The 24462-nt window shown below is 43.5% G+C and overlaps 2 protein-coding genes across 3 annotated transcripts in view; both read right to left on the minus strand.

Annotated features, from left to right (window-relative positions):
* The window catches only part of MAPK12 (mitogen-activated protein kinase 12), a 42450-nt gene extending 24924 nt beyond the window's left edge, over positions 1-17526 (minus strand). The window contains exons 1-4 of the mRNA XM_035127697.2: positions 17315-17526; positions 10130-10259; positions 4999-5057; positions 1771-1882 (exon numbers count right to left, since the gene is read on the minus strand). Of these exons, the coding sequence (XP_034983588.1) occupies positions 1771-1882; positions 4999-5057; positions 10130-10259; positions 17315-17430 (417 nt within the window). The 5' untranslated portion in view covers positions 17431-17526. The remainder of the gene's footprint in view (positions 1-1770; positions 1883-4998; positions 5058-10129; positions 10260-17314) is intronic.
* Positions 17527-20911: 3385 nt separating this feature from the next.
* The window catches only part of MAPK11 (mitogen-activated protein kinase 11), a 46491-nt gene continuing 42940 nt past the window's right edge, over positions 20912-24462 (minus strand). For both annotated transcript variants that reach the window (XM_035127030.2, XM_035127031.2), the window contains exon 12: positions 20912-21811. In XM_035127030.2, the coding sequence (XP_034982921.1) occupies positions 21738-21811 (74 nt within the window). In that variant the 3' untranslated portion in view covers positions 20912-21737. The remainder of the gene's footprint in view (positions 21812-24462) is intronic.

The following is a 24462-nucleotide window of genomic DNA, read 5'->3' on the forward strand; positions in this document are numbered from 1 at the left end:
TTTAAAATGGTTTGCTTTTAAGAGCATTTCATGCCTTACAATAATAATAATAATAATAATAATAATAATAATAATAATAATAATAATATATTACTTATACCCCACCCATCTGGCTCGGTTTCCCCATCCACTCTGAGTGGCTTCCAACAGAAGAATAAAATAACCGATTAAAGATTAAAAGCCTCTCTAAACAGGGCTGCCTTCAGATGTCTTCTAAAAATCTGGTAGCTGTTTTTCTCTTTGACCTCTGATAGGAGGGCGTTCCACAGGACGGGCGCCACTACCGAGAAGGCCCTCTGCCTGGTTCCCTGCAACTTGGCTTCTCGCAACAAGGGAACCACCAGAAGGCCCTCGACACTGGATCTCAGTGTCCGGGCAGAACGATGGGGGTGGAGACGCTCCTTCAGGTATACTGGACCGAGGCTATTTAGGGCTTTAAAGGTCAGCACCAACACTTTGAATTGTGCTTGGAAACGTTCTGTCAGCTGTCTTGGGAAGACTACGTGTGACGATGTGTCCCACTCTCCGTTACTATCAATGCGACACAGGAATTCAGAGGGGAAAACACCCACCCTCTTCTCCTGCCGCCTCAAAAATAAACCCCTTTTACTTATGGGTTTCTCAGTAAGGAGAGCCTTCCAGCTTACGTGGCCTGGTACCTTAAGAAACTCTAGGCTGTCCGATGGAATAACCTCTTGCCTACAGTAAAGGGTCTCCCTCAGTTTGATTCCCCACTGTAAAAGTTTGCCCTTTTCACTCTGGCAACTTCTTGGCGCCTCAGGTTACCCTACTAAGCCTCCTCCGTTTAACTCCAGGACACAAACTGCCACCTCCCTGCCTGAGGTGAGTTTTGTCCTCTCTTGAGCCACCACGGCTGTGAGTCCTGGTACCTCGCTGGAATAATAAAGACGAACCTTTTTGGCAAAACAGAGATGAAGTTTTATTGTCTTAAAAGCATAAGTTTTTTCTTTAACGTGTCATGTATTTATCTGCCTTGTTTCAGTTGTACAAAAAAAAAACTCAGTCAAACATTTAACTTCAAGTTTTCCTAAATCTTATCTAAATTCACAGTCTCCTGACCTCTCCACTTTCTTCATATATCCTCACCACACCCTCCTCCCTCTCCCTAACTGACCAAACAGACACTCCCTCCTTTTTTTGAACCGGGCGCAGTCCCACCCCCATCAGAATTCCAGGTCAGTCAGGCTGGAGGTGGATTAACTCTTTGCCAGCCAGGTAGGAATAAACATTTCAAAACTGCGTCAATTTGTCACACTACGCTCTAAAAGAGGACCTATAAATACATCTAGAAATAAATATGAGGGAAACTTGCTCATCGATTCAAATGTAACACTATCCCATGAGCATTAGGCAGATTCCCGCTCAACTAGGGCTTGCAGACCACTTCAAACCCTGAATCCGCCCCCCCCCCGATTTGCAATCCTGGCTAGTTAGTACCAGTTCAGGTGTGACACTATACCAGCCTCTCCCCGCTCCCTTACCAGAGTCTCATCAGCTAGTCAGCATGACCGATGTTCAGAGCTGATGGTAGGTATAATCTAGTGCAGGCACCCTCAAACTCGGCCCTCCAGCTGTTTTGGGACTACAGTTCCCATGATCCCTAGCTAACAGGACCAGTGGTCAGGGATGATGGGAATTGTAGTCCAAAACATCTGGAGTGTCGAAGTTTGGGGATGCCTGGTCTAGTGTATAAAACAAACAAAAACAAGAGAGAGAGAGAAAGAGAAGGATGGGGGGGGGAGATCTAACCTTTAGGCCCTTTAACATTTGATAGACCAGGAACTGGATTCTGTCTTCAGTTAGTTTCTCATGCTTCATTATTTTACTCAAGTCTGTTCCCATAAACGGCATAACAAGGTAGCTAAAAAAAGAAATCATTTTGGTTAACTAAACAACACACCTATTCAAATAAAAACATTAATATTACAAATCAATCATTTCTGAGAATTACTTAGGTGCTATTTTGCAAGGTTGTGTTTAAGGCAAGATTTATTTAACCAAACACCGCAATCAGTTTATGCTTTCAAAAATGACTGTAAACATGCCACCTGCAGTCAAGCAAGAAATATTGACTGGTAGTAATGCCATTAGTTGCGTGTCAAGACCCTCAAGCCAACCCCCCCCCCCCCCCCCATTAGAAATAAGGAAATTCACACTGATGCAGAATTTTGGTTTAAGGTTAATGGGCAAAATTTGGCCACAACTTTATTGATTACAGCAAATGTGAGTGGTATTGGCTTAGGCATTGGCAAAAGACTATATCGGACTCCTACCCCCTTTGAAGTAGGCGAAAACCAAAAGGCTAATGCCAATCTGGAAAATGGAAAAAACTCCTACCAAGATGGGCAGCCGACCAAAGTCCAAAGGACACCTAAATTAAAGGGAGGGTGGGCAGGTGTTTGGCAGTGCAAAGCAGGTGCTTGGCACACGTCACGCTACCACTTTTATACCCCCCACGATCACCCCACTCGAAATGATTGGCCAATAGGCCTGGGGTGATCGTGGTGCCACCCTGGCGTGAGGGTATTACACTGCCCATGCCAGGGTGAGGGGAACTGGGTTGAGGGCCTGCCCGCAACCAGGACCATATTTTAAGATGTTCCCACTTGCCAGACGCAATTAATGATAAAATTGGATTGATTCAATACAATTATAAAGGCTTCCATAACGCTTTGGATCAAAATCTCTCTTAGTTTTAGATCTCACACTGGCTTGCAACCTACTACTATAGATGTTTACTAAATTCCACTGAATTTAATGACACTTACTCAATAATAAACATGTATAAAATGTTGCCACGGCAGTGCCTTAGGCTGTGATGGAAATTCTACCCTATACTCTTCAATTATTCAAGTTTCAAAGTGGGAGCAATGCAATTCATATAAAGTGACTAAATAGGCAGAATGTGAGGTGGAGAAGCCGAAACATTTCGGCTATATTTAGTGCAAGGGAAACAAAACAAAGTTCATCAATAACTCGGATACGCAAGCAACCAAGGTTAGTAATCTTCAGAGTGTGTGGGTAATCTTGAATAATGAAAACATAGATGTGTGCTCACCCCATGATTTTATTATAGCTAATTTGCTGAAAGCTCATGAATATTTCAAAGCCAACTGGAGATAGCTTGCTAATTGCTCCTAGAACACACAGGTAGTTAACGAGAGTAGCTTGCTGAAGCTGCATTCTGTGCGCAGGCTTTTAAATAAAAGCTTGCAGTTTGCACTGCTGTGTACACATTCAAGAAGAAAATGGGAGAAACCTGTACACCAGCTCATCCATGTATACAAAAAGCAGATGACCAGTTGCAGCCCCCGTCACCCTGTTCTCTCTATCTGTGTTATATGTAGGGCTGCCTCTGAAGACGGCTGATAAACTTCAGCTAGTGCAGAATTCAGTGACTAGGTTGCTCACCGGAGCAAGATGGTTTGAGCATATTACACCGATCCTTGTCCGACTGCACTGGCTACCGATTAGTTTCCGGGCCCTTTTCAAAGTGCTGGTTTTGACCTATAAAGCCTTAAACGGCTCAGGACCGCAAGACCTCAAGGACCGTCTCTTTCCATATGAACTGACCCGGACCCTGAGATGACCTTCTGAGGCCCTTCTTCGTGTGCCTCCTCCTTAAGAGGTCTGGAGGATGGCAACACGAGAACAGGCCTTCTCTGCAGTGGCTCCCCATCTGTGGAATGCTCTCCCCAGGGAAGTTCACCTGGTGCCTTCATTGTACACCTTTAGGCGCCAGGCAAAAATGTTCCTTTGTAACCAGGGCCTTTGGTTCATCTATTTGACATCCTTTTAAAATGTGTTTTTTATAAGGGGGGGGGCTATTCGGTTGTTGTTTTTATTTTTATTACGTATTTCGTTGTTTCATCCCTTGATTTTATTCTGTGAACTGCCCTGAGACTTCCGGGTATAGGGCAGTACATAAATTCAATCAATCAATCAATTAAATGTTGCTCTAAGGACTCTTCCCCAGGCATCCGCCCGGTTTTCTGCCTGGCTGCAATGCACCTTGAACTGCGATAAGGCATTTGGCTTGCCTGGATGGTAGGATTCATATGCCTATTGTACAAAGGTCATATCTACAGTGGTACCTCGGGTTAAGAACTTAATTCGTTCTGGAGGTCCATTCTTAACCTGAAACTTTCTTAACCTGAGGTTCCACTTTAGCTTAAGGGTGCCTCCCGCTGCCGCTGCACGATTTCTGTTCTCATCCTGAAGCAAAGTTCTTAACCCGAGGTACTATTTCTGGGTTAGTGGAGTCTGTAACCTGAAGCGTCTGTAACCTGAGGTACCACTGTATTGCTCTGGCTACTTTTGGTCTCTGCCCCTGCCATTGGCATGCAACCCCTCTGGAAGATCTATGATGTAAAGGTTTGATGCTAATTTGCAGTTGGGAGAAAACCGAAAGCGAAGCCTGAGTCTGGAGGGTACTGATATCAAAACATTGAGATACGTAAGTCAATTGTATAGTTAAGGAGCACAGGGAGGAAATATATACTAAGCTACTATGGTCAGCAATAATTTGCTATGCCACTCCCATTTTTTATTTCAGGGAATGTCTATTTGAAAGGTCATTTTCTCTAATAATACACTGGAACTGAAATTCTTCTACCAGCTGGAATAGGAGACAGAAGTAACATACTTCCACTTATTCAAAATAAACTCTTTACCTGTGAGAAACTCCAGGTCAGCCAACACACCTTACAAGTCCTTAACATGACAAATATTAGTACTGTACATACTTGTGTGGAAAGGTAGCTCCCACGGTGTTTTGGCTAATACATAAATCAGGCCTAGCTGTTTTTACTTAAGGAAGACAGTAATTCTACAGATACACTTTAAAGCAAATTAAATCAGAATCTAGCTTTTATATCACAGTGACCACCCAAGGGCCAGAAAGCAACCAGTCCTCTTGGAACCTAAATACAAATATTTATATATCATCCAAACTTTTCAAGAGAATTGTAAACTTACAAGTCATTAAATTTATCCAGCGACACATCTGGTGTGAAGACATCTAGTAGTCCAATTACCTATGAAAGGGGGAGGGGAATAATTAAAAACCCTGGCATTTAACAATCACAAAAAAGGGAAGGATCAGAAGGTACAACAACAACAACAACAACAACAACAACATAACCCTATGCAAGTTATTATTCGCAAGAGAAACACTGACGTCAATGGTGGTATATCAGTAATTCTATATGTAACAGATATAGAGCGCTGGATCCCAACAACCCAGAGCAAGTTGTGATTGTAGAATGGAGGTTTCCACCTCCTCACCATAGTTCCCCAACAACCTGAGGCTTGGGGGGCTCTCAAGACTAGTGTGGTAGAAGCATAGGATGTGTTTGGTTTAGTACTGTATTATGTGAGCAAGCCTCATGCTTTTCAGCGGCTGCCTCCCTTCTCCTCTTCTGATGTTGTTATGAGACCGATGGGAGACTTTCAATTTAGTATTATGTTCAAACGCAGATAAGCCACAGTTATTGTTAACTATTGTTTACTGAAACAAATAAACTTCAGATTGCGATTTATGAAGCTGGCTTGTTTCAAGAAACTGTAATTAAGATGAGCCACAATTCAGGGTTTGAGTAGAACACTAAAATTGTGGTTAATTGAAAACTAAAGCAAAAACCACCCGTCTCCCCTTTGCAGAATCACTGCTGGAGGAGATGGGAACAAACAATTGCAAGGCTCATTCATGTAGTACTAAATGGTTTAGCAGTTTAGCTGAAATAGGACACTATAACCCACGATCTCCGATTATTTTTGATCCATTACATAGCTGGTGAAGGTGGGAAAAGAAAGAAGACTGTACTTCAATGAAGAGGCACAGTAAAAACACCCGCTTTTCCTCAAATGAAACAGCTGCATTTGAGAGCTATATATATATGTTGTTTACTACTGCTTGACAAGCTTATCTGAAAACCAATGTACTATATTTTTATACAGAAAATGTATTTTGAGGCAAGACGTGCTATGTCAACTGCACTCTCAGATTCTGAATGAACTGAAACACAATGAGGGCATCGCTCTGATGTTTTACGGATCTCATCTTTGATGTTATGTATTAAAAACCGCAGATCAGTGAAGCCAAGTTGTCTTGGCAGACATGGAATATCATCAATATTTTTTGCCTTACCAAAACCACTCCAACTTGCACGTTTTCAATTTCACAACATGCTGAATTTCTGCAATGTTGCTTACAAAAACATTTAAGGTAAAGGTAAAGGGACCCCTGACCATTAGGTCCAGTTGTGACCGACTCTGGGGTTGCGCGCTCATCTCGCATTATTGGCCGAGGGAGCCGGCGTATATCTTCCAGGTCATGTGGCCAGCATGACAAAGCCGCTTCTGGCAAACAAGAGCAGCACTTGGAAACACCGTAGCGGTTCCTATTTATCTACTTGCTCAGTGGTTTAACATTTAGAGACGGGCATATGCAAAATGTTGTCTGTATTGCCTTCATTTCTATGGCACTGTATCTTGACCTCAGCAATCAAATTATAGTCACTCTTACTCCCAAATAGCTTTCATTGGCTGCAATTTTCATTCCGTTAGTCAGCAGAATGATAATAGATTTTCTTGCCATGTCCCCGTTTCCTGTTGACTCTCCCTACAGGAATCCCAGAAAACCTATTGCATTTTAATATCAAGAGCAAATAGGATTATAATGATGAGTCTCAGTATCCCCATTCATGTGGTTCATTCTGCTCAATCACAGAGGCTAGCAATAATTCCAAAGGGTCACTATTTTTGCTGTGGTTCTCTTCCCACCCCCCCTTCAGCTAATATCTCTTTTTTCCTAGATCTGCCCAGGTTGCTGCTTTTACAGTGCATAATCCTGACACGATACAATTCATTTCTTTATTGGAGACAGTGTCTTGTTTATTAACAATTTTAACCGAGTTGTTTTTCTTTACTTTTTTGTAACAGTGTGGTATTCTCATTGTTTTGAGCACAAACATTTGCATTATACAGTACATTTAAATAATCCTGCTGGGAAATGTAGCTTCTAAGAGTTGTTAGGAGACCCTTATTTCCCTCACAGAGCTCCGATTTCCAAATTCATTTGACAATCAATTCCTCTTCCTAGGAAACTCTAATATGAATAATAATATTTTATCATTATTTCTTGTACCTTACCCATCTGACTGGGTTGCCCCAGACACTCTGGGTGACTTCTGATGAATATAAAAGCATAATAAAACATCACACTTTTTTTAAAAAAAGCTTCCCTATGCAGGGATGCCTTCAGATGTCTTCTAAAAGCTGTATAGTTGTTTATTTCCTTGACATTTGATGGGAGGACGTTCCACAGCGCGGGCGCCACTACCAAGAAGGCCCTCTGCCTGGTTCCCAGGCAGATCCAGCGCCGAGGGCCTTTTGGCGGTTCCTTCATTGTGAGAAGTGAGGTTACAGGGAACCAGACAGAGGGCCTTCTCGGTAGCAGCACCCGCCCTGTGGAATGCCCTTCCATCAGATGTCAAGGAAATAAGCAGCTATCCCAATTTTAAAAGACATCTGAAGGCAGCCCTGTTTAGGGAAGCTTTTAATATTTAATGCTGTATTGTTTTAATATTTAATTGGGAGCCACCCAGAGTGGTTGGGGAGACTCAGCCAGATGGGCGGGGTATAAATAATAAATTATTATTCTTATATTATATTCCCTGTAACCTCACTTCTCACAGGGAGGGAACTGCCAGAAGGCCCTCGGAGCTGGACCTCAGTGTCCGGGCTGAACGATGGGGGTGGCGATGCCCCTTCACATATACTGGGCCGAGGCAGTTTAGGGATAATTCCCTTGGGAGAATTGTAGCTCTGTGAGGGGAATAGGAGTCACCCAACAACTCTCAACACCCTTAACAATTTACACTTTCCAGGACTGTTTGGGGGGAAACCATGCATGTTTAAAGTGGTATGAAACTGCTTTAAATGCAGATTGGGCCATTCTCCGCTGTTGTACAATGCTGTACAATGCTGTATTCCACAGAGAAAGCCACATGTTAACCAGTATCTGATGAGACCCCAAACCTCAACAACTTGGAAGATACAGTATTTATCAGTAACATGATCAATAAAAAGCCTTGTTAAACATTATATGACAGAAAGTTAATTGGATAACTTTCAAATAAAAGTTGAAACGAAGTTGACCTAAGTATGTTTAAAGCCTAGATGCGAAGTCCTATTGAAATGTGGAAAGAATTTCCAAGTATACGTCCAAAGGACTTGATGGTAATACTTCTGACTTTTAATTATATCAACTCTTTTCCAATATTTAGGATAAGAAATCAGGTTCTAATCCTATGCATGCTTCGTTTGGGATAAGTCCCCTTGTGTACACCAAGCAAATCTGCCAAGAACTCAGCTGCAAAGGCACAGAATTTTAGTGATACAGAAGTACATTCAGTATTCTTCTGGACAGAAACCACTGTTTAAAACTGAGTTTCTATTTTAAATCCTAACAAAAATTGCCGTATTAATTTACTTTACTCCCTTTACATCAATTCTACGTTATCTTTAACATTCCATCTCTATCCCTTTCAAAACAGTGTTTGTTCACATATGATATTTCCTCCACCTAAACGTAATCTCCAGATGGGGCAAAAAAACCATGTGCGCTGACTAATATACTCTGTCAGCGTCTGCACTGACCTCTTCCTCCTAATGTGCTCTTACGCTTATCTCCCTCGAGATTTCAAGATTGTCCAAATATCAACTTAAATTTAACTCATTCTGCTAAAGCTCTTACCTTCTTCTTTTGCTCTGGAAGGTGGACCCCAAATTACATTTTTATCCTTATCTTGACGCTTCTGCACATGCTCTCACATTGATAAATATAAAGAGCACCATGGTCACAGGGATTTCTGCCAGTCCCATGTGCAAGATTTCAGCCTTTAGGAACAAAATAAATTTTCTTCTTCTTCCAGTAGCACCTTAGAGACCAACTAAGTTTGTCATTGGTATGAGCTTTCGTGTGCATGCATACCAATGACAAACTTAGTTGGTCTCTAAGGTGCTACTGGAAGGGGAAAAAATTATTTTGTTTCGACTACGCCAGACCAACACGGCTACCTACCTGTAACTAGTCTTTAGGAAGTTCAAGAAAGGAATGTTTCCCATTCTCGCCCTCCACCCCTGGCATCAGTACTGCCCATATTTTTAGGTGCCCCCCCAAAAAACTTCCCAGAGAGGATCTTCATGGAGTGCTTTGGGGTCCAGGGGTGAGGAGGAGATCGGAAACATTACTATTGTGAACTTTTTGGATTTAACTTATCAGGGCTACACAGGAGTAAGCTTGATTGAACTCGATGGGCCTTTCTAGGTAAACTTGTTTAGGATCACACTTTCACGATCAAAGGTGCTGTACCCAGGGATGGCTGAGGCTGCTTGCATATAGAAAGTAATTTATTATGTGACCTGCCCTTGATATTACTGTGATGATATATTCACATATATTACACTCACTTGTAACCGTTAACTATATTTTGCATTATGATAATTGCACAACATGGAAGACTGTTGCAAACAGCTGCTAATAAGAGTTTAATTAAAGTTGCAAACGTTAACAATAGTCAAGTCTGAAACAAAACAGAGGACACATTCACTGATATAATGGCAGGATTATATGAAGAAACATTGTGCATATGCGCTCATATGCATAAACTAAGAGGCACGAAGATGGCCGGGATAGGAACAGCAATTTCTGGGCATATAATAATATTGGCTTCTTGGCATTATTATTATTATTTGCATACTTGTAAATCTGTTTTAATCCTTTGTTTACCATGCATTTTAATTATCTTTTGAATGCTTTCATCTTTTGAATGTTTTAACTTCAATGTTCTTTTTGTTTTTTGAAAGCCACTCATAGGTTTTATTACAATCATGTGTCAAGCCGAGAAATAAAATTACAAACATACATCAGATTTCATATGAAACTATCTGGGTTTTTCTTTATAGAAAAATGCAGGTGCGTATGAACACATCGGAAATAATTTCAATTTAAAGCCATGCAACTCCGTCACAGTGCGCAACAGCTAACTTCCTAAAATGTGGGGGAAGAGTGGAGGAAGAGAAGTTTGTTAGTGCCTCTACTCACATTTTCATGCTTCATGTGTTTCAGGAGACGCAGTTCCCGATAGGCTCGCTTGGCAAAAAGTTCCGATTGAAATGGACGGTACAACTTCTTAATAGCCACTTTTGTTCCATTTTTCCTGTCAATAGCTGAGCTTAAAGGAAACGGAGAACAGAAATTCCATGAATCAGAAGCTAGACGAAAGGGTATAGCTGCATCCTGGGAAAGAGACAAAGCGTGTTTATTGACGCAGCTAGGGAAGATGCCTTATAACAGCACCCAAGCAAGGGCGACAAAATTCAGTTTCTGTGTGTTCCCAACATTGTGTGTGCATTTCAACAGGCGGGTGGGGGTGAGAGAGTGGAAAAGGATAGATACATGTGCATATGGCTCCTTTTAAACCTGCTTTCTAAACTCAGCAAATTTAACTGTGGCAGGGCAGTTAGCTTCTTCATAAGTTAAGAGCATAGGCAGGCAGTTTCAGAAATCAGAGTTGGAAGAGACCACAAGGGCCATCCAGTCCAACCCCCTGCCAAGCAGGAAACACCATCAAAGCATTCCTGACATATGCCTGTCAAGCCTCTGCTTAAAGACCTCCAAAGAAGGAGACTCCACCACACTCCTTGGCAGCAAATTCCACTGTTGAACAGCTCTTACTGTCAGGAAGTTCTTCCTAATGTTTAGGTGGAATCTTCTTTCTTGTAGTTTAAATCCATTGCTCCATGTCCATTTCTCTGGAGCAGCAGAAAACAACCTTTCTCCCTCCTCTATATGACATCCTTTTATATATTTGAACATGGCTATCATATCACCCCTTAACCTTCTCTTCTCCAGGCTAAACATACCCAGCTCCCTAAGCCGTTCCTCATAAGGTATTGTTTCCAGGTCTTTGACCATTTTGATTGCCCTCCTCTGGACACGTTCCAGCTCTTCAGTATCCTTCTTGAACTGTGGTGCCCAGAACTGGACACAGTACTCCAGGTGAGGTCTGACCAGAGCAGAATACAGTGGTACTATTACTTCCCTTGATCTAGATGCTATACTCCTATTGATGCAGCCCAGAATTGCATTGGCTTTTTTAGCTGCTGCATCAGACTGTTGACTCATGCCAAGTTTGTGGTCTACCAGGACTCCTAGATCCTTTTCACACGTACTGCTCTCAAGCCAGGTGTCTCCCATCCTGTATTTGTGCCTTTCATTTTTTTTTTGCCCAAGTGTAATACTGAAAACTGCCTCATTCCTCGACATATTCTATTTTATATCTAGCCCAAGTATCATGTCCTGCTCGTGGGGTTTGTTTTCTTTTGCCAAATAATATTTATTAGTTTTCCAAATTTTTCACAAATCAATGCCAAATTACATCAAATTTAATACAATCTCCCCCCAAAATTGACTTCCTGCTTTGTCCTAAATGCATCCCTTTCTCTTGTTGCTGCTTGATATTACATATTTATTTCTAATTCACATTTCATTCCTTATATACAATTAACAATTATTATTTTATTATTATTATTATTTCCCCCTTTTTCATTATCCATCAGCTGCCAATTTATAAATTCCTGCTCGTATATTTACATAATAACAACATATTCCCTTAAAGAACAACAGAGGTTATACATCCCCTTGTGGGCTTTCCATAGGTGGCACTGTGGTCTGAACCACTGAGCCTCTTGGGCTTCCTGATCGGAAGCTCGGCGGTTTGAATCCCCGTGACAGAGTGAGCTCCCGTTGCTCTGTCCCAGCTCCTGCCAACTTAGCAGTTCGAAAGCACGCCAGTGCAAATAGATAAATAGGTACTGCTGTGGCGGGAAGGTAAATGGAGTTTTCGTGTGCTCCGGTTTCCATCATCACAGTGTTCTGTTGTGCCAGAAGCGGTTAAGTCCTGCTGGCCACATGACCCAGAAAGCTGTCTGTGGACAAACGCTGGCTCCCTCAGCCTGAAAGCGAGATGAGCGCCGCAACCCCATAGTCGCCTTTGCCTGGACTTAACTGTGAGGGGCAAGGGGTATCGCGAAGCCCCTCCCCTCCTGAGTTCCAGCCCAGCCCCGAGCGAGGCTGAAAAGAGGGAAAGCTCCAGCTCAAGTGGGGAAACAGGAAGCGGTGTCCAAGGCTCTGGCAGGGTAGAAGAGCCATCGTCCCAGGTGGGACAGGAAGGGGGAAGGAAGGGGGGCAGGCCAGTCCCCCCAACTCCGGAACTTCGCAGAAAGCGTCGGGGGAAGAGGATGGGTCTCCCCAAGTTGTTATGCTGGCGCAAGACGCGCCAAAAGCCACTTGGAGGTTCTGATTCAAGCTGAACAGATGTGTCTTTGTAAATAGCACTGCCATTAGCACTGTAAATACTCAGCACCAATAAAAGACAAAATGCAGAGCTGTGTAGAGTCGTTACTCTGAAGTAGCCTTCTCCGGCCACCGTGACATTAACCATCCAGGGGTCCTTTACCTTTAGTGGTTGGGAGAGGATAATTATGAATAGACAGGACTTTGGTCTACTCCAGTAGAACTCTTCCTGTGTTCTTATTACTACTCTAATGGGAACAGGCTCTCTGGATCTCAAACAGAAATATTCCCAAATACCTGCCACCTGAAGCTTTTCAAGTGGAAAACCTGGGACCTGCTGCACACAAAGGATGCGCTTCATCGCTATGTGTTCTACCCAGAGAGGCACAGCAGTTTGATCTCCCTCCCCCCAGTCACAGTGAGTCCAAGACTATTTAGACCAGGGATCGGGAACCTGTGGCCATCCAGCTGTTGCTGCATTCCAACTCCCATCAGCTCTAGCAAGCATAGCCAATGGTCAGGGGTGATGGGAGTCTAACAACATCTGCAGGTCCTCCGTTTCTTCACACTTGCACCAGGCTAAATCGCAGTTGAATTACAGTTGTGAGGATAAGATAAAAGATAAAGGGACCCCTGACCCCTGGGGTTGCGGCGCTCATCTCGCGTTATTGGCCGAGGGAGCCAGCGTACAGCTTCCAGGTCATGCGGCCAGCATGAGAAAGCCGCTTCTGGCGAACCAGAGCAGCACACAGAAACGCTGTTTACCTTCCCGCTGTATTTATCTACTTGCACTTTGACGTGCTTTCGAACTGCTAGGTTGGCAGGGAGCTGGGACCGAGCAACGAGAGCTCACCCCGTTGCGGGGATTCGAACCGCCGACCTTCTGATCGGCAAGCCCTAGGCTCTGTGGTTTAACCCACAGCTTAAATCACTATTGGCCGTTCCTGCATTTTATTATGATGTTTCAGGTGATAAAACACATGGGGCTAGATGTAAGTTTATATCTCTCTAAGAACTCCATCTCAGGACTGTTGTGTTGCGGGGCCAGGAGATAAGAAAAACAGCTATGGTGGTAGGGAGGACACAACATTGTCATTGAAGGTCACCCCTGCTTGTAAATTAAGGTGCGACACAAAACAGACATAAAAATAGCGAACGTTAACACCCGGAATGTGAAAAATTGACCCAGGGGCACTCCTAGAAAATGTCAACATATGGAAAGGAACTAAGACACATGGCTAAGGAACCATAATAGTAAATATTCAAGATGGGTAAAGCTTAACCCAGGGGTCGGCAACCTAAGGCCCACGGGCCACAAGCGGTCCATGGGGGTCGTTTAACCAGCCCACGAGCCGCCCCCAAACTGAGCCGCCCACTTGGTGAGTTCCCACGTGCTATGCTAAACCAGCATGGCGTGGGGACTCACTTCTGAGGCACTGGAAACCGCGTCTGAGCAGATGCCGGAAATTGTGCAGGTGCACGCACAATACGGCTCACAGAGGGATCTCTGCTGGAGTGAAGCGGCCCAGGCAAGGTAAACCTTGCCGGCCCCTGGCTTAACCGAACTTTTTTTTAAAGGGCTAATTCAGATGCCTATTTTGAACACACAAAGTAGACTTTCAAGGAGTCAGACCTTTGGTGCATCAAACCCAGTATATAGTGGTTGGTGGCAGTCCTACCAACTGGTGCCAGGGACTAAACATGGAAGCTTTTGACTTAAGAGACAAAACCAGTAACCAAATGTAATATAATATGTGTAAAAATATTATACTGCAACAGAAAACCCCATTATTATTTAGGACCCTGATGACGGATTTGTCTCTGGGAATGTTATATATAATAATAATAATAATAATAATAAATCAAAGATCATCAAATTGTAGAATTGGAAGGATCATCTAGTCCAACCTTCTGCAATGCCGGAATCTTTTGCCCAACTTTGAGCTTGAACCCATGACCCTGAGACCAAACGCCTCCTTCTCTACAGAGTGAGCTATCCCAGAATAATAAGAATAATAATACTGTATGTCTAAATAGATGCTTACATTAATGCTTCCGTAATACTGACTCAATTGCTCACGGGCGTCCTTCAAAAGTGATCCTGCGCGTGCCAAACACCGTCATCAAACAGACCTCGAAACACAGTCAGAGCTACAGTGGTACCTCGGTTTATGAACACAATTGGTTCCGGAAGTCTGTTCATAAACTGAAGCGTTCATAAACTGAAGCGAACTTTCCCATTGAAAGTAATGGAAAGTGGATTAATCTGTTCCAGACAGTCCGCGGAGTACTTAAACTGAAGCGTTCATAAACTGAAGCGAACTTTCCCATTGAAAGTAATGGAAAGTGGATTAATCCGTTCCAGACGGGTCCGTGGAGTACCTAAACTGAAGTGTTCATAAACTGAAACATGGGTGTAATTGGTTCCGGAAGTCTGTTCATAAACTGAAGCGTTCATAAACTGAAGCGAACTTTCCCATTGAAAGTAATGGAAAATGAATTAATCTGTTCCAGATGGGTCTGCGGTGTTCATAAACCGAAAATTCATAAACCGAGGTGTTCATAAACCGAGGTTCCACTGTATTCTGTTCCTTACCATTAGTTTCTCTGTTCCTATTCCTTGCCCCACCCCCAAGTGCAGGCATAGGCAAACTTGGCCCTCCAGATGTTTTGGCACTACAATTCCCATCATCCCCTGACCACTGGTCCTGTTAGCTAGGGATGGTGGGAGTTGTAGTCCCAAAACTTCTCTGGAGGGCCGAGTTTGCCTATGCCTGCCCAAGTGGATATATCTGGCAGACTGAAAATAGTCTTGGCTCCACTAGTTTCTCTCATTCTTCCTTCTTGCCACAAAATGGAAATGGAAAGAGAGAAAAGGAAGTGTGTGAGCATTGGCAATACAGTGCCCAAAACCCAAAGGAGGTGCAGCATTCACATGCAACTGGCGTAATTCTCCTGGACCCCCATGCAATTGCTATGGGGTTCGTGGGGATTGGCATATAAACCACATAAAGGAAGGGTTGCAGCTCAGAGGCGGAGCACGTGCAGAGAGTCCCGTTTTAATCCCTGTCTTTTTCAGTTAGGCTGGAAAATGCTCCCATCTCAAAATCTGCAGAACGTACTGAGCTGGGTGGGCCTGACTCAGAAATATGGCACTTTCCTGTGCTCCTGACACTCTGGGGGGTGGGATAAATCTGCATTATTTAAGGTATTTATGTTATTTCTGGGAGAACATCCGGACAGTAAGAGCTGTTTGGCAGTGGAAACGTTCCCCTCGGGAGGTTGTGGACTCTCCTTCCTTGGAGAGTTTTTAAGCAGAGGTTGGATGGCCACCTGTCATGGATGCTTTAACTGAGATTCCTGCATGGCAGGAGTTAGACTAGATGGCTCTCAGTATCCCTTCCAGTTCTATTCCACATTTTGAGGCAATTCTTCACAAGGATGCTAACAACAGGAGAGAAAAAAATGCCTTTCTTACATGTTAAATACCCTCTACCTCACCGCAGATTACTTCACCACTGTTCATGTAGGGATGGCCAAGCTTGACAGCCGTTCTCAGCAGAATATGAGGAACGGAAGGAGCTGCAAGGCTTGAATAGCACTCAACAAAAGGGAGCTTATCTGTGTCAAACAGTTCTTCCCTGAGCGCATCGTTCTGTATCTGACAACTGTCAGCCTCCTGTATTTTACTCTCAACACCTTCCTGTGTCATAAACGCAACTGTTGCTAGAGGTGCAGTTTCTTTGCACTAGTAGGGAGATCAGCCCTCACACAGCCTCCTTCCCTGCCTGTCTGAGGTTATTGGCATTTAACATCTGTAGAAGAAGCAGAGAACCGGCTGGTGAAGCCTGGAAATGCAAATGGGACGGGAAAGTCCACAAATTCTGTCATGCAGCCTTTTAAATGAAAGAATCCTGTGAAGGCACCCATATAAATGTATGTCTGGGGACCCATTTACCAAGAGTAAAAGTTTGCTTCCTATCCCCCCCACCCCACCCCCACCTCAAAAGGAAGTTTCTAACACCACAGGAAGCAAGGCAATAAAAGTGAAAAAAAAGAAGGCAATGCAGAGCGGCGGCGGAGAAGGAACATTTCTCCACGCACATTTCCACATTGCATAGATGTGGGCTTCAAGATGTGCAGGGAAACAGGCGAGAGGGGCATTTCAGTAGATGTGCCCACCCTCTCAGCAGATGTCAAACAGGTAAACAGCTTGGTCATTTTTCAAAAACATATGAAGGCAGCCCTGTTCAGGGAAGTTTTTAGCGTGTGACATTGTACAGTATTGTGCTTTTACTATTTTTCGTTGGGAGCTGCCCAGAGTGGCTGGGGCATAAACAAAATATATGATCATCATCATCATCATCAGGGGTTCCATCAATCACATGACACGGCACATGCACACCATTTGAATGGCAATGCCCATTCACTTCCCCCCTCAAATATTTTAGGGGGTGGCGGCGAAGGGACCTCGGCCCCTAGGAAGATGTGCATTTCCCCCCAAACAAGCTTATCCGACCACAGACTTTCCCTCCTGTCGCTTCCTCAGCTCTTAACCTCGGGCAGAGGGTCCTTAAGACGGGCGAGCAGAAGAAGTACGAAGCGCTGGGTTCGAATTCGGAGCCCCCTCGCCTCCTACGAACCGGGCGCGCGGCGAATTGACGAAGCGCAGCTGAGAGAGCAGACGGGAAGGGTGGGTGTGGAGCGCGCGAGCAGCAACAGCAGCGCGCAAACCCCCAGCCCCCTTTTTCCAGAGTCTTCAGGGAAGCAGAAGTTGCGAGGCGCCCATTGTTCCCCCCTCCGGCGAGTCCGGGATCGCTGGGGAACTTGGATAGTCTTCCCCCCACCCCCTTTCCTCCGGGGCTGCTCCGCCTCGCCCTCGCCCTCCACCCCGGGGTCCTCCTTCTTCCCCTCGCCCCGCTCCACACTCACCAGACGGCGCCGTAGGCTCCGGATCCCACCGCCTGCAGCTCCCGGTAGCGCTCCCTCACCTCCCACGCGGTCTTGGTGATCTCCTGGCGGTAGAAGCCTTTCTTGGGGGAGGACATGGCAGCTTCCCGCCTCCCCCGCGCCGCGAGCTCCCTGCGAAAGAGAGCAGCCGCGGCGGGGAGGCGGAGGAGGAGGGGCCGCGCGCGGAGGTGGCGCGCCTCGCCTTTTGCGCGCGCCCGTCCGCCCTCTCTCTCCTCCTGGGCGTGTGTTTCTTTTTCTCTTTCCCAGCCTCTGTAGAGGAAGGCGGCTCTCGCTTCTTCTCTCCCCCTTTTCCTTTCCACCATTCACCCCCTTTGGTGGGAGGGGACCACGTTGCAGGCATTGATGGATGGATGGGGGAAGGTCTCGCAACATGCGCCCTCTTCATCCAGGCTGTTTCCTCCCTCCCCCCCTCTTTTTTGGAGAGGTCGATAGACAACGCCGCTGGCTAGCTGGGAAATAAATCTCTCTCCCCCACCCCAGGTTATATTTTCTATATACATAAAGAATCCCGTAGGGCAAAAATGGGGGGAAATGGCAGGAAAGAGAAATCGTTTTGTATCTCCTCCTAAATAAGTACAGTACTATGATTTCCACGTTGTTGTTTGCGTGTGAGGGTTGCACTTTTGATTGTCAAGTGTCACCTTTGAGATGGTTGGCTAGAAAGTGGATTTTATAATTGAACTGTCCCTGGTGATTCAAACTAAATACACATCTTGTAGTTTTAAGAGCCTCTTCCACAGTGCTCAGTCGCGGCATGAAAGCAACATCTGGTACACAGACATAATGCATCTGGACTTGGAAGCTCTACTCAGTCACAAACTTCCAAATCCAGAAGCAGTGTACCTTACTTGTCTTCATACTATTGTTATTTTTCATTCATGCACAGCACACACACACACACACACACACACACACACACACACACACCATTCGTGAATGTGGAAATTCTTCCCCATATACATTTTATCCATGGTATCTTTTCATGTGCCTGATTTTCCACCCCCATCTATGTCAACAAACAATGAAGTTACTGAGTGAAAATAGTGGATTAGGAACAACAGAGAGACTTGTGGCACCTTGAATACGAATAAATTCAATTAGGGTACATAAGTAAAGTAATATTACTTGCAGTTTGCCAATTCTGCAACAGTCCAATAAATTACACTGCACTATTTTTCTATAAGCATCAAGAACCATGAATGTAAGTAGCTGCTGCGACTTGCAAAATTAATTCAATTGCTACCCTTTAATCTCTTTCATAAGCAGGGCAGCTAGAAATGGGAAAGGGTGCATTCCCCACATTTTTCCTTATATGTGTTTGTGATTAGAGTCTGCAGCTGGTTTACTTGCAACTGCTGGATTTGTGGCAGACTTGTTATTCCTTCGCAGAACTGTGTGACTCATTCACCGCTAGCAATAACTGTCTGTTTTGCATATCATGGTTAATCCACCTTAACCTTGCTTGTAAGTGGGAGGTAAAAATTGTGGCCATCACAAGTAACTCACCAAAAGGGAGGTTTACCACAGGCTGAACTAAAGAGTGGCTGCAGTGAACCAGCATTTACAAGAGTTGGCGTTGTTTCCAAATGGTTCCAGGAGAGTACCTGTGTTAGGGTTGATTCAGACAACCTCTTTCCACATTATGCTTTGGGCAGAGAGGCAGACATGACAAAGATGCCTTGTTTTCTGTCACACCTCTGGCTTATAGGCCAGAACATTTTTTGAAGTGGAAGCATCATAGGAAATGAGCTTTGGTACCATGATTGATTGTCTCCCTGCATGGTAGCAAACAGCACACAGTGGAAGGAAACCACTTTAATGGAATTGGACCTTGGTTCCTAACAACAGGGCCACCAAACTTAACAATAGCACATTGGGAAATAACTGTTATGAGCTATCCTTGCCAGCAGCCCGCTTCATCAAACAGATTTTTTTTTTAAAAAAAGCTGCAATACCATAGGATAAATCAGCTTAACAAGGTGAGAAGGAACGATAACAGAAATACAAAATCAATCAATATATTCTATAACCTGCACATTTGCTGGAACATGACACACAAACAACCAACAGTTGTTGGAGCACAAAATACAAAAGGGTTGCATAATCAACATGGGAAACAGTTCCCTTCTGTATGTGGGAAGACTGCCAATATAGCTTGGACTCTTGAAGAAGCCAAACAATTTTTGTTTTAAAAAAAATAACTTCCCGTTTTTGGAGCTCCTTGCTTCCAACTGGCTTTTGACAGAAATTGTAGCAGTGGGATTTCCTGCTTTGGCAGGGAGGGTGGGCGAGATGGACCTTGGAGGCCCTTTTCATACTCTTTGAGTGTGTGACCAACTGGGCTCTAGTCTACAAAAGCTTATGCCACAGTACACCTGTTAAGTCTTTTAGGGTGTTGTGTATGATAGTAACCCCAGGATCAAAGATGGTACACTGAGAGATTCTGAAATATTCTACCTTGCCGAATTCTTCTTTTAACAGCCATTCACTCCCTTTTTGAGGACATTCAAAATGGCAAGTACTTAGAAGCGTGAACTGCCACTACATATTGGTGTGGAAGTGGTTTTTCTGTATTAGAAGGCTTCCAGTATTTCAGGGATGGTGAACTTGCAGCCTTGCAAATATTGGACCCCCAACTTCCATCATCCTGACTTGGCATAGCTGACTTGAGATGATGGAAGCTGGAACCGGTTCACCACTCCCGTATTATACCAACAATATTCAGATTGCTCTTGCACAGGATGGTTCAAACCGGCTCACTTGTGTGGACAACTTCTTTACAGTTTCCATATAGTTCCCTGTTCCAAGTACCGACTGTGCCATTATGGTATATATCTATTAGTTTATCCCAAGAGATGCTCAAGACGCTGCCTCCCAATTTTGGAACCTTCCACTAATGAGACCAAGTGTATTAATCTCCTTGGGGAAGGGGCCACCACCGAGAAAGCCTCATCCCTGATAACGTGTCAGCAAGATGGCTCTTGGCTGGAGGGCTAGAGAACAGGGCCTCAGAAACTACTCTTAATGGTTAGGCCGGCTTACATAGCCTCAGATATGTGCTTGTGTGCGCGTGCAAACATACAAAGACTCTCAAACTCCAAGGCTGGTTTTTCCAGAGGAAGCTCCTAAGTGAGAGTATGAAAGAGGAAATGTCCCATTTATGAGTCTGCCTTTTAGAGGCAAGCATAGACCTGCCAGTCTCAGATCTGAACTAGATGTATTTAATGGACATAATGATATACACATTACCATACGCAGGCCAGAGTTGTCCACCCACTTCTTTATACATTCCATAGCAGGCATCCCCAGACTTCGGCCCTCCAGATGTTTTGGACTACAATCCCCATCATCCCTGACCACTGGTCCTGTTAGCTAGGGATCATGGGAGTTGTAGGCCAAAACATCTGGAGGGCCGCAGTTTGGGGCCGCCTGTTCTATAGTATGTTACAGATTTTATTTTATTTTTAATCCAAAGACGTTCTCATGCACAGCACATACAATTTTACGCAGAATAAAATTAATTGCTGTCATATATTTTTTTAAAGCACAGGAAACATGTTTTGTCTTTAAAACAGTTTATTGACAAGGGAGGGGGGAACAGGCACTCCAAAATTACAGAGAAAGTGCTCTAGTGGGGAGCTAGATCTTCAAAGAACTCAAATGTGTGCGATAAATTCCACTCATTAGAACTTGACACAGTGGACCATTTTAGGGCTAGATCACTAGTAAAACTGTGCTCTGCAGTTTTCTACAACTATAGGAAAAATGACGGCAAACTCTAATGACAAAACAATGATCTGACTCACTGACTTCCAACTGTTGGTCAATCACTCCAGAAACTCTTAGCATGGTCATGAAAACCACTACAGGTATCTATTATGACTAACTTACTACAGTGGCCCCTTCTCCTAAAGGCACTATCTATAAATTAAAAAATAATAAACATAACACAACATAGAATTAAGGTAACTCTTAAAAATAATAAATTGCTTGTATGGGCTTCTATTTTTGTTTCAACATACATTCATGCTTTAACTGTACAACCTCAAAATAATATTAAAATCACCATTTTTGGCATCACAACCAATAGAATGAGACATGCAGAGAAGACACAGTTGTTGTTGTTTTTTTTAAAAAAACCCTCAGTGCATCATTTGTCATAATGAAGCAGTTCTGAATGTCCTGTAATTATTACATTCGTAGTACAAGGCAAAACACACCCCGGATACATTTTCCTTCAGTGCTATTTATCTGCTTTCCCATAGCTTTTCCAAGATCTTTGGATAGTAAAATCTATGATTGTGGTATATGAAATTAAATTGCAATGCAATCCGTTTAATAGTCTTCATAGTACAGCATGGCAAGAAAAGATAAGGTTCTGGATTTATTGTTCAATTTCAAGGCTATCCATCTTTAAATCGGGTGGTTTGAAGCTGACCACTTCTTCATATGTAAGTTCTTGAATGAGAGAGAGAGAAAAGAAGAGCAACGTGAATATGAAATATTAGTAATTTAGATATGCATCAGGGCGTTGAAGGCAGAAGGAACACACATATTCAAGGAAGTGTCTGTGGTTGTTCGCTTTCTACACACACACACACACACACACACACACACACATTTTTAATATACCAAGAACCTGAATCTCGGATTTGCTGTGCCAATAACTATATACTGAAGGATAGGCTGTGCTGACTACTGTACTGTAACAAATCATGGCTATAAAATATCTAAAAACACATTTTTTCTCTAGCACTGAGGATGAATGACCCAACTCTGCAGGAGAAACAATCAGCTCCGGTAGACAGATTTCTGCATGTCTTGCCGAAGACCGTTTAAATACATTTTCCCACCTGTGTAAGGATCCCAACTCCTAATGAACTGAAGTCTCGCTTTTTAAAATCAAAAATCGGAATGCACAGTCCATATCAGGAACACACAGCGTCATTTGACTAGTTTGCCCAGGATACAAAATAACACAATTTCCCCACATTGACATGCCTGCCTATGGACATAACAACTATAGAAACTTTCCTTAAATTTGAATGAAAGTACCTACCTGTCTGGCTATTTGGTTTGAATGATCTCATGGATGTAAAACTTTAACGTTCTGCTTGCACACAGGCTGACACTGCTTAAATTAAAATAGAACAGCCGAGCATAGAAAACTGGTCTCTCCCATAACTCAGACATGGTGGAAGTGATGGAGATGAGATGTAGTATTAAGAGAACAACAACTGGTTTCTGGGTCAAAATCTAGGTACTTGCAGTAGTGTTTAAAGTCCTAAATAATGTAGCCCCACCCCGCAAAACTGAGCAACCGTCTCCTTCCCCCCTCATCCACTTAGGTGTTAATATCAGCAGATCTTACGTTAGTGACATTACTGTACGTACACATTAAATTAAAAGCCCACCCAGCTCTTCTGAAAGAACCGGATAAGGCAGCTCTAGGGGAAAATCTCAGCATCTGGATGCTGATGAGAACTAATACTAACATATTTTGAAACCCTTTTAATTTCAAAACATTGCTTCTACAACTTTAAGATGGTTTATGGTGGAAAACAGTAAAACATGGAGCGAAAGCTTTTGTGAAAATAAAACACAGACATTTTTAAAATCGAAACTTAAGAGAGATGGAATCAAAATGTGTTATGATTAATGATGGTTGGCCACATCACAGCAACAATCTCCAGGAAAACAACACATCTTTTAAAAATCGAAAGCCCAGTGTACGTAAGGATTTCACTTCTGCTTTTCTTTGCGAGTTTTGCTAGAAGGCATTTCACTGAAACATTCCTTATATAATACCCGCCTTTGGGTGAAGTGCATGCGAATAATAATAAAATCAGCTTGTTTCAACATTTCAAGTGGTAGGGAAAAAATACAACTGTGCCCTCTGCCTCTTTAAACCAAGGGTTGTCTATTATTTAAAGAAAGGGAGGTTACTTCATTTTACAGAAATAAATGTTGATAGGCAGTCAGGGAAAATTAGTGTGGAACAAAGAACTTCTTTCTCACTGTGTGAATACACATTCCCCCCACCCCCCACCCCCCACCCCCACCCAGTGAATTACCATTTGTTACAAGGTTTTAGGAATGGGGTTATTTTGTAGGGTCTAGCAGAATGTAGACTCCCTAGCTATACAACTGGGCAGTCTATCTTATCCCAGATTAGTAGATAAGGACCACTATCACCATCAAGTTGTGGAAAATACGCCACAAAACTTTCTTAGGTAAAGTATTTCCATAGCACACACGTGCACATTGACTAAAATTCTTTTAATTGGGCCACAGGGTACACTGAGAGATTTGTTATGCACACTTACTTGGGAGCAAGCAGTATTGAACTCAGTGGGATTCACTTCCAAATAAACATGCATAAGTTCTGGCTGCTAAATGAAAGGGTGCAAGTGTTTAAACTCCACCTAGTAAGAAGAAAATGTCTGAATAGACCTGTAACAAGCAGCAAGCCGACATTCAGATCCCTGCACCTAACTAGAGTGCAGGTGGAATTGTCTCTTGACTCAGCAGTCAAAAGAGGAAAAATAAAATTGGAATGTGTATGTATCAGTGTTTCCCAACCTTGGGTCATCAGCTGTTTTTGGATTACAACTCCCATCATCCCTAGCTAGCAAGACCAGTAGTCAAGGATTATGGGAATTGTAGTCCAAAAGCAAGCAGCTGGAGACCCAAGTTTGGGAAACACTGGGGCAGATGAAGATGATGCCCTATGTGTTGAGCACACAAGAGAATAAAAGAATACAGGTTAGAACCCGAACGTAAGGTGGAAATCCCCTGAGTCTTCTGAAAATGCTCTCTGGAGATAGGGTGTGGAAGGCTCATCAGAAAGGAACAAATGTGGAACAGGAACCTTCTGTGAACTTGAATGTTGCATTAGGGCTCATGTCAAATTTCAGACAAAGAATCCTGCCCTGCATTTTCCAACTCTCCATCCCACATTGCTGAGGGGTTCTTTCAACCCTTCAGAGAGGCTTCTGAATGCTGTTAACATAGGCTCCAAGCCATAGGATATTTTGCACAAAGCGAGTTACGCGTTTATGCAATTTTCAGGTGCCCGTCTTCATTCACTGCTTAAACCTGAAACAATA

Source organism: Zootoca vivipara, chromosome 10 (genome assembly GCF_963506605.1).
Source record: "Zootoca vivipara chromosome 10, rZooViv1.1, whole genome shotgun sequence".
Taxonomy (NCBI): Eukaryota; Metazoa; Chordata; class Lepidosauria; order Squamata; family Lacertidae; genus Zootoca; species Zootoca vivipara.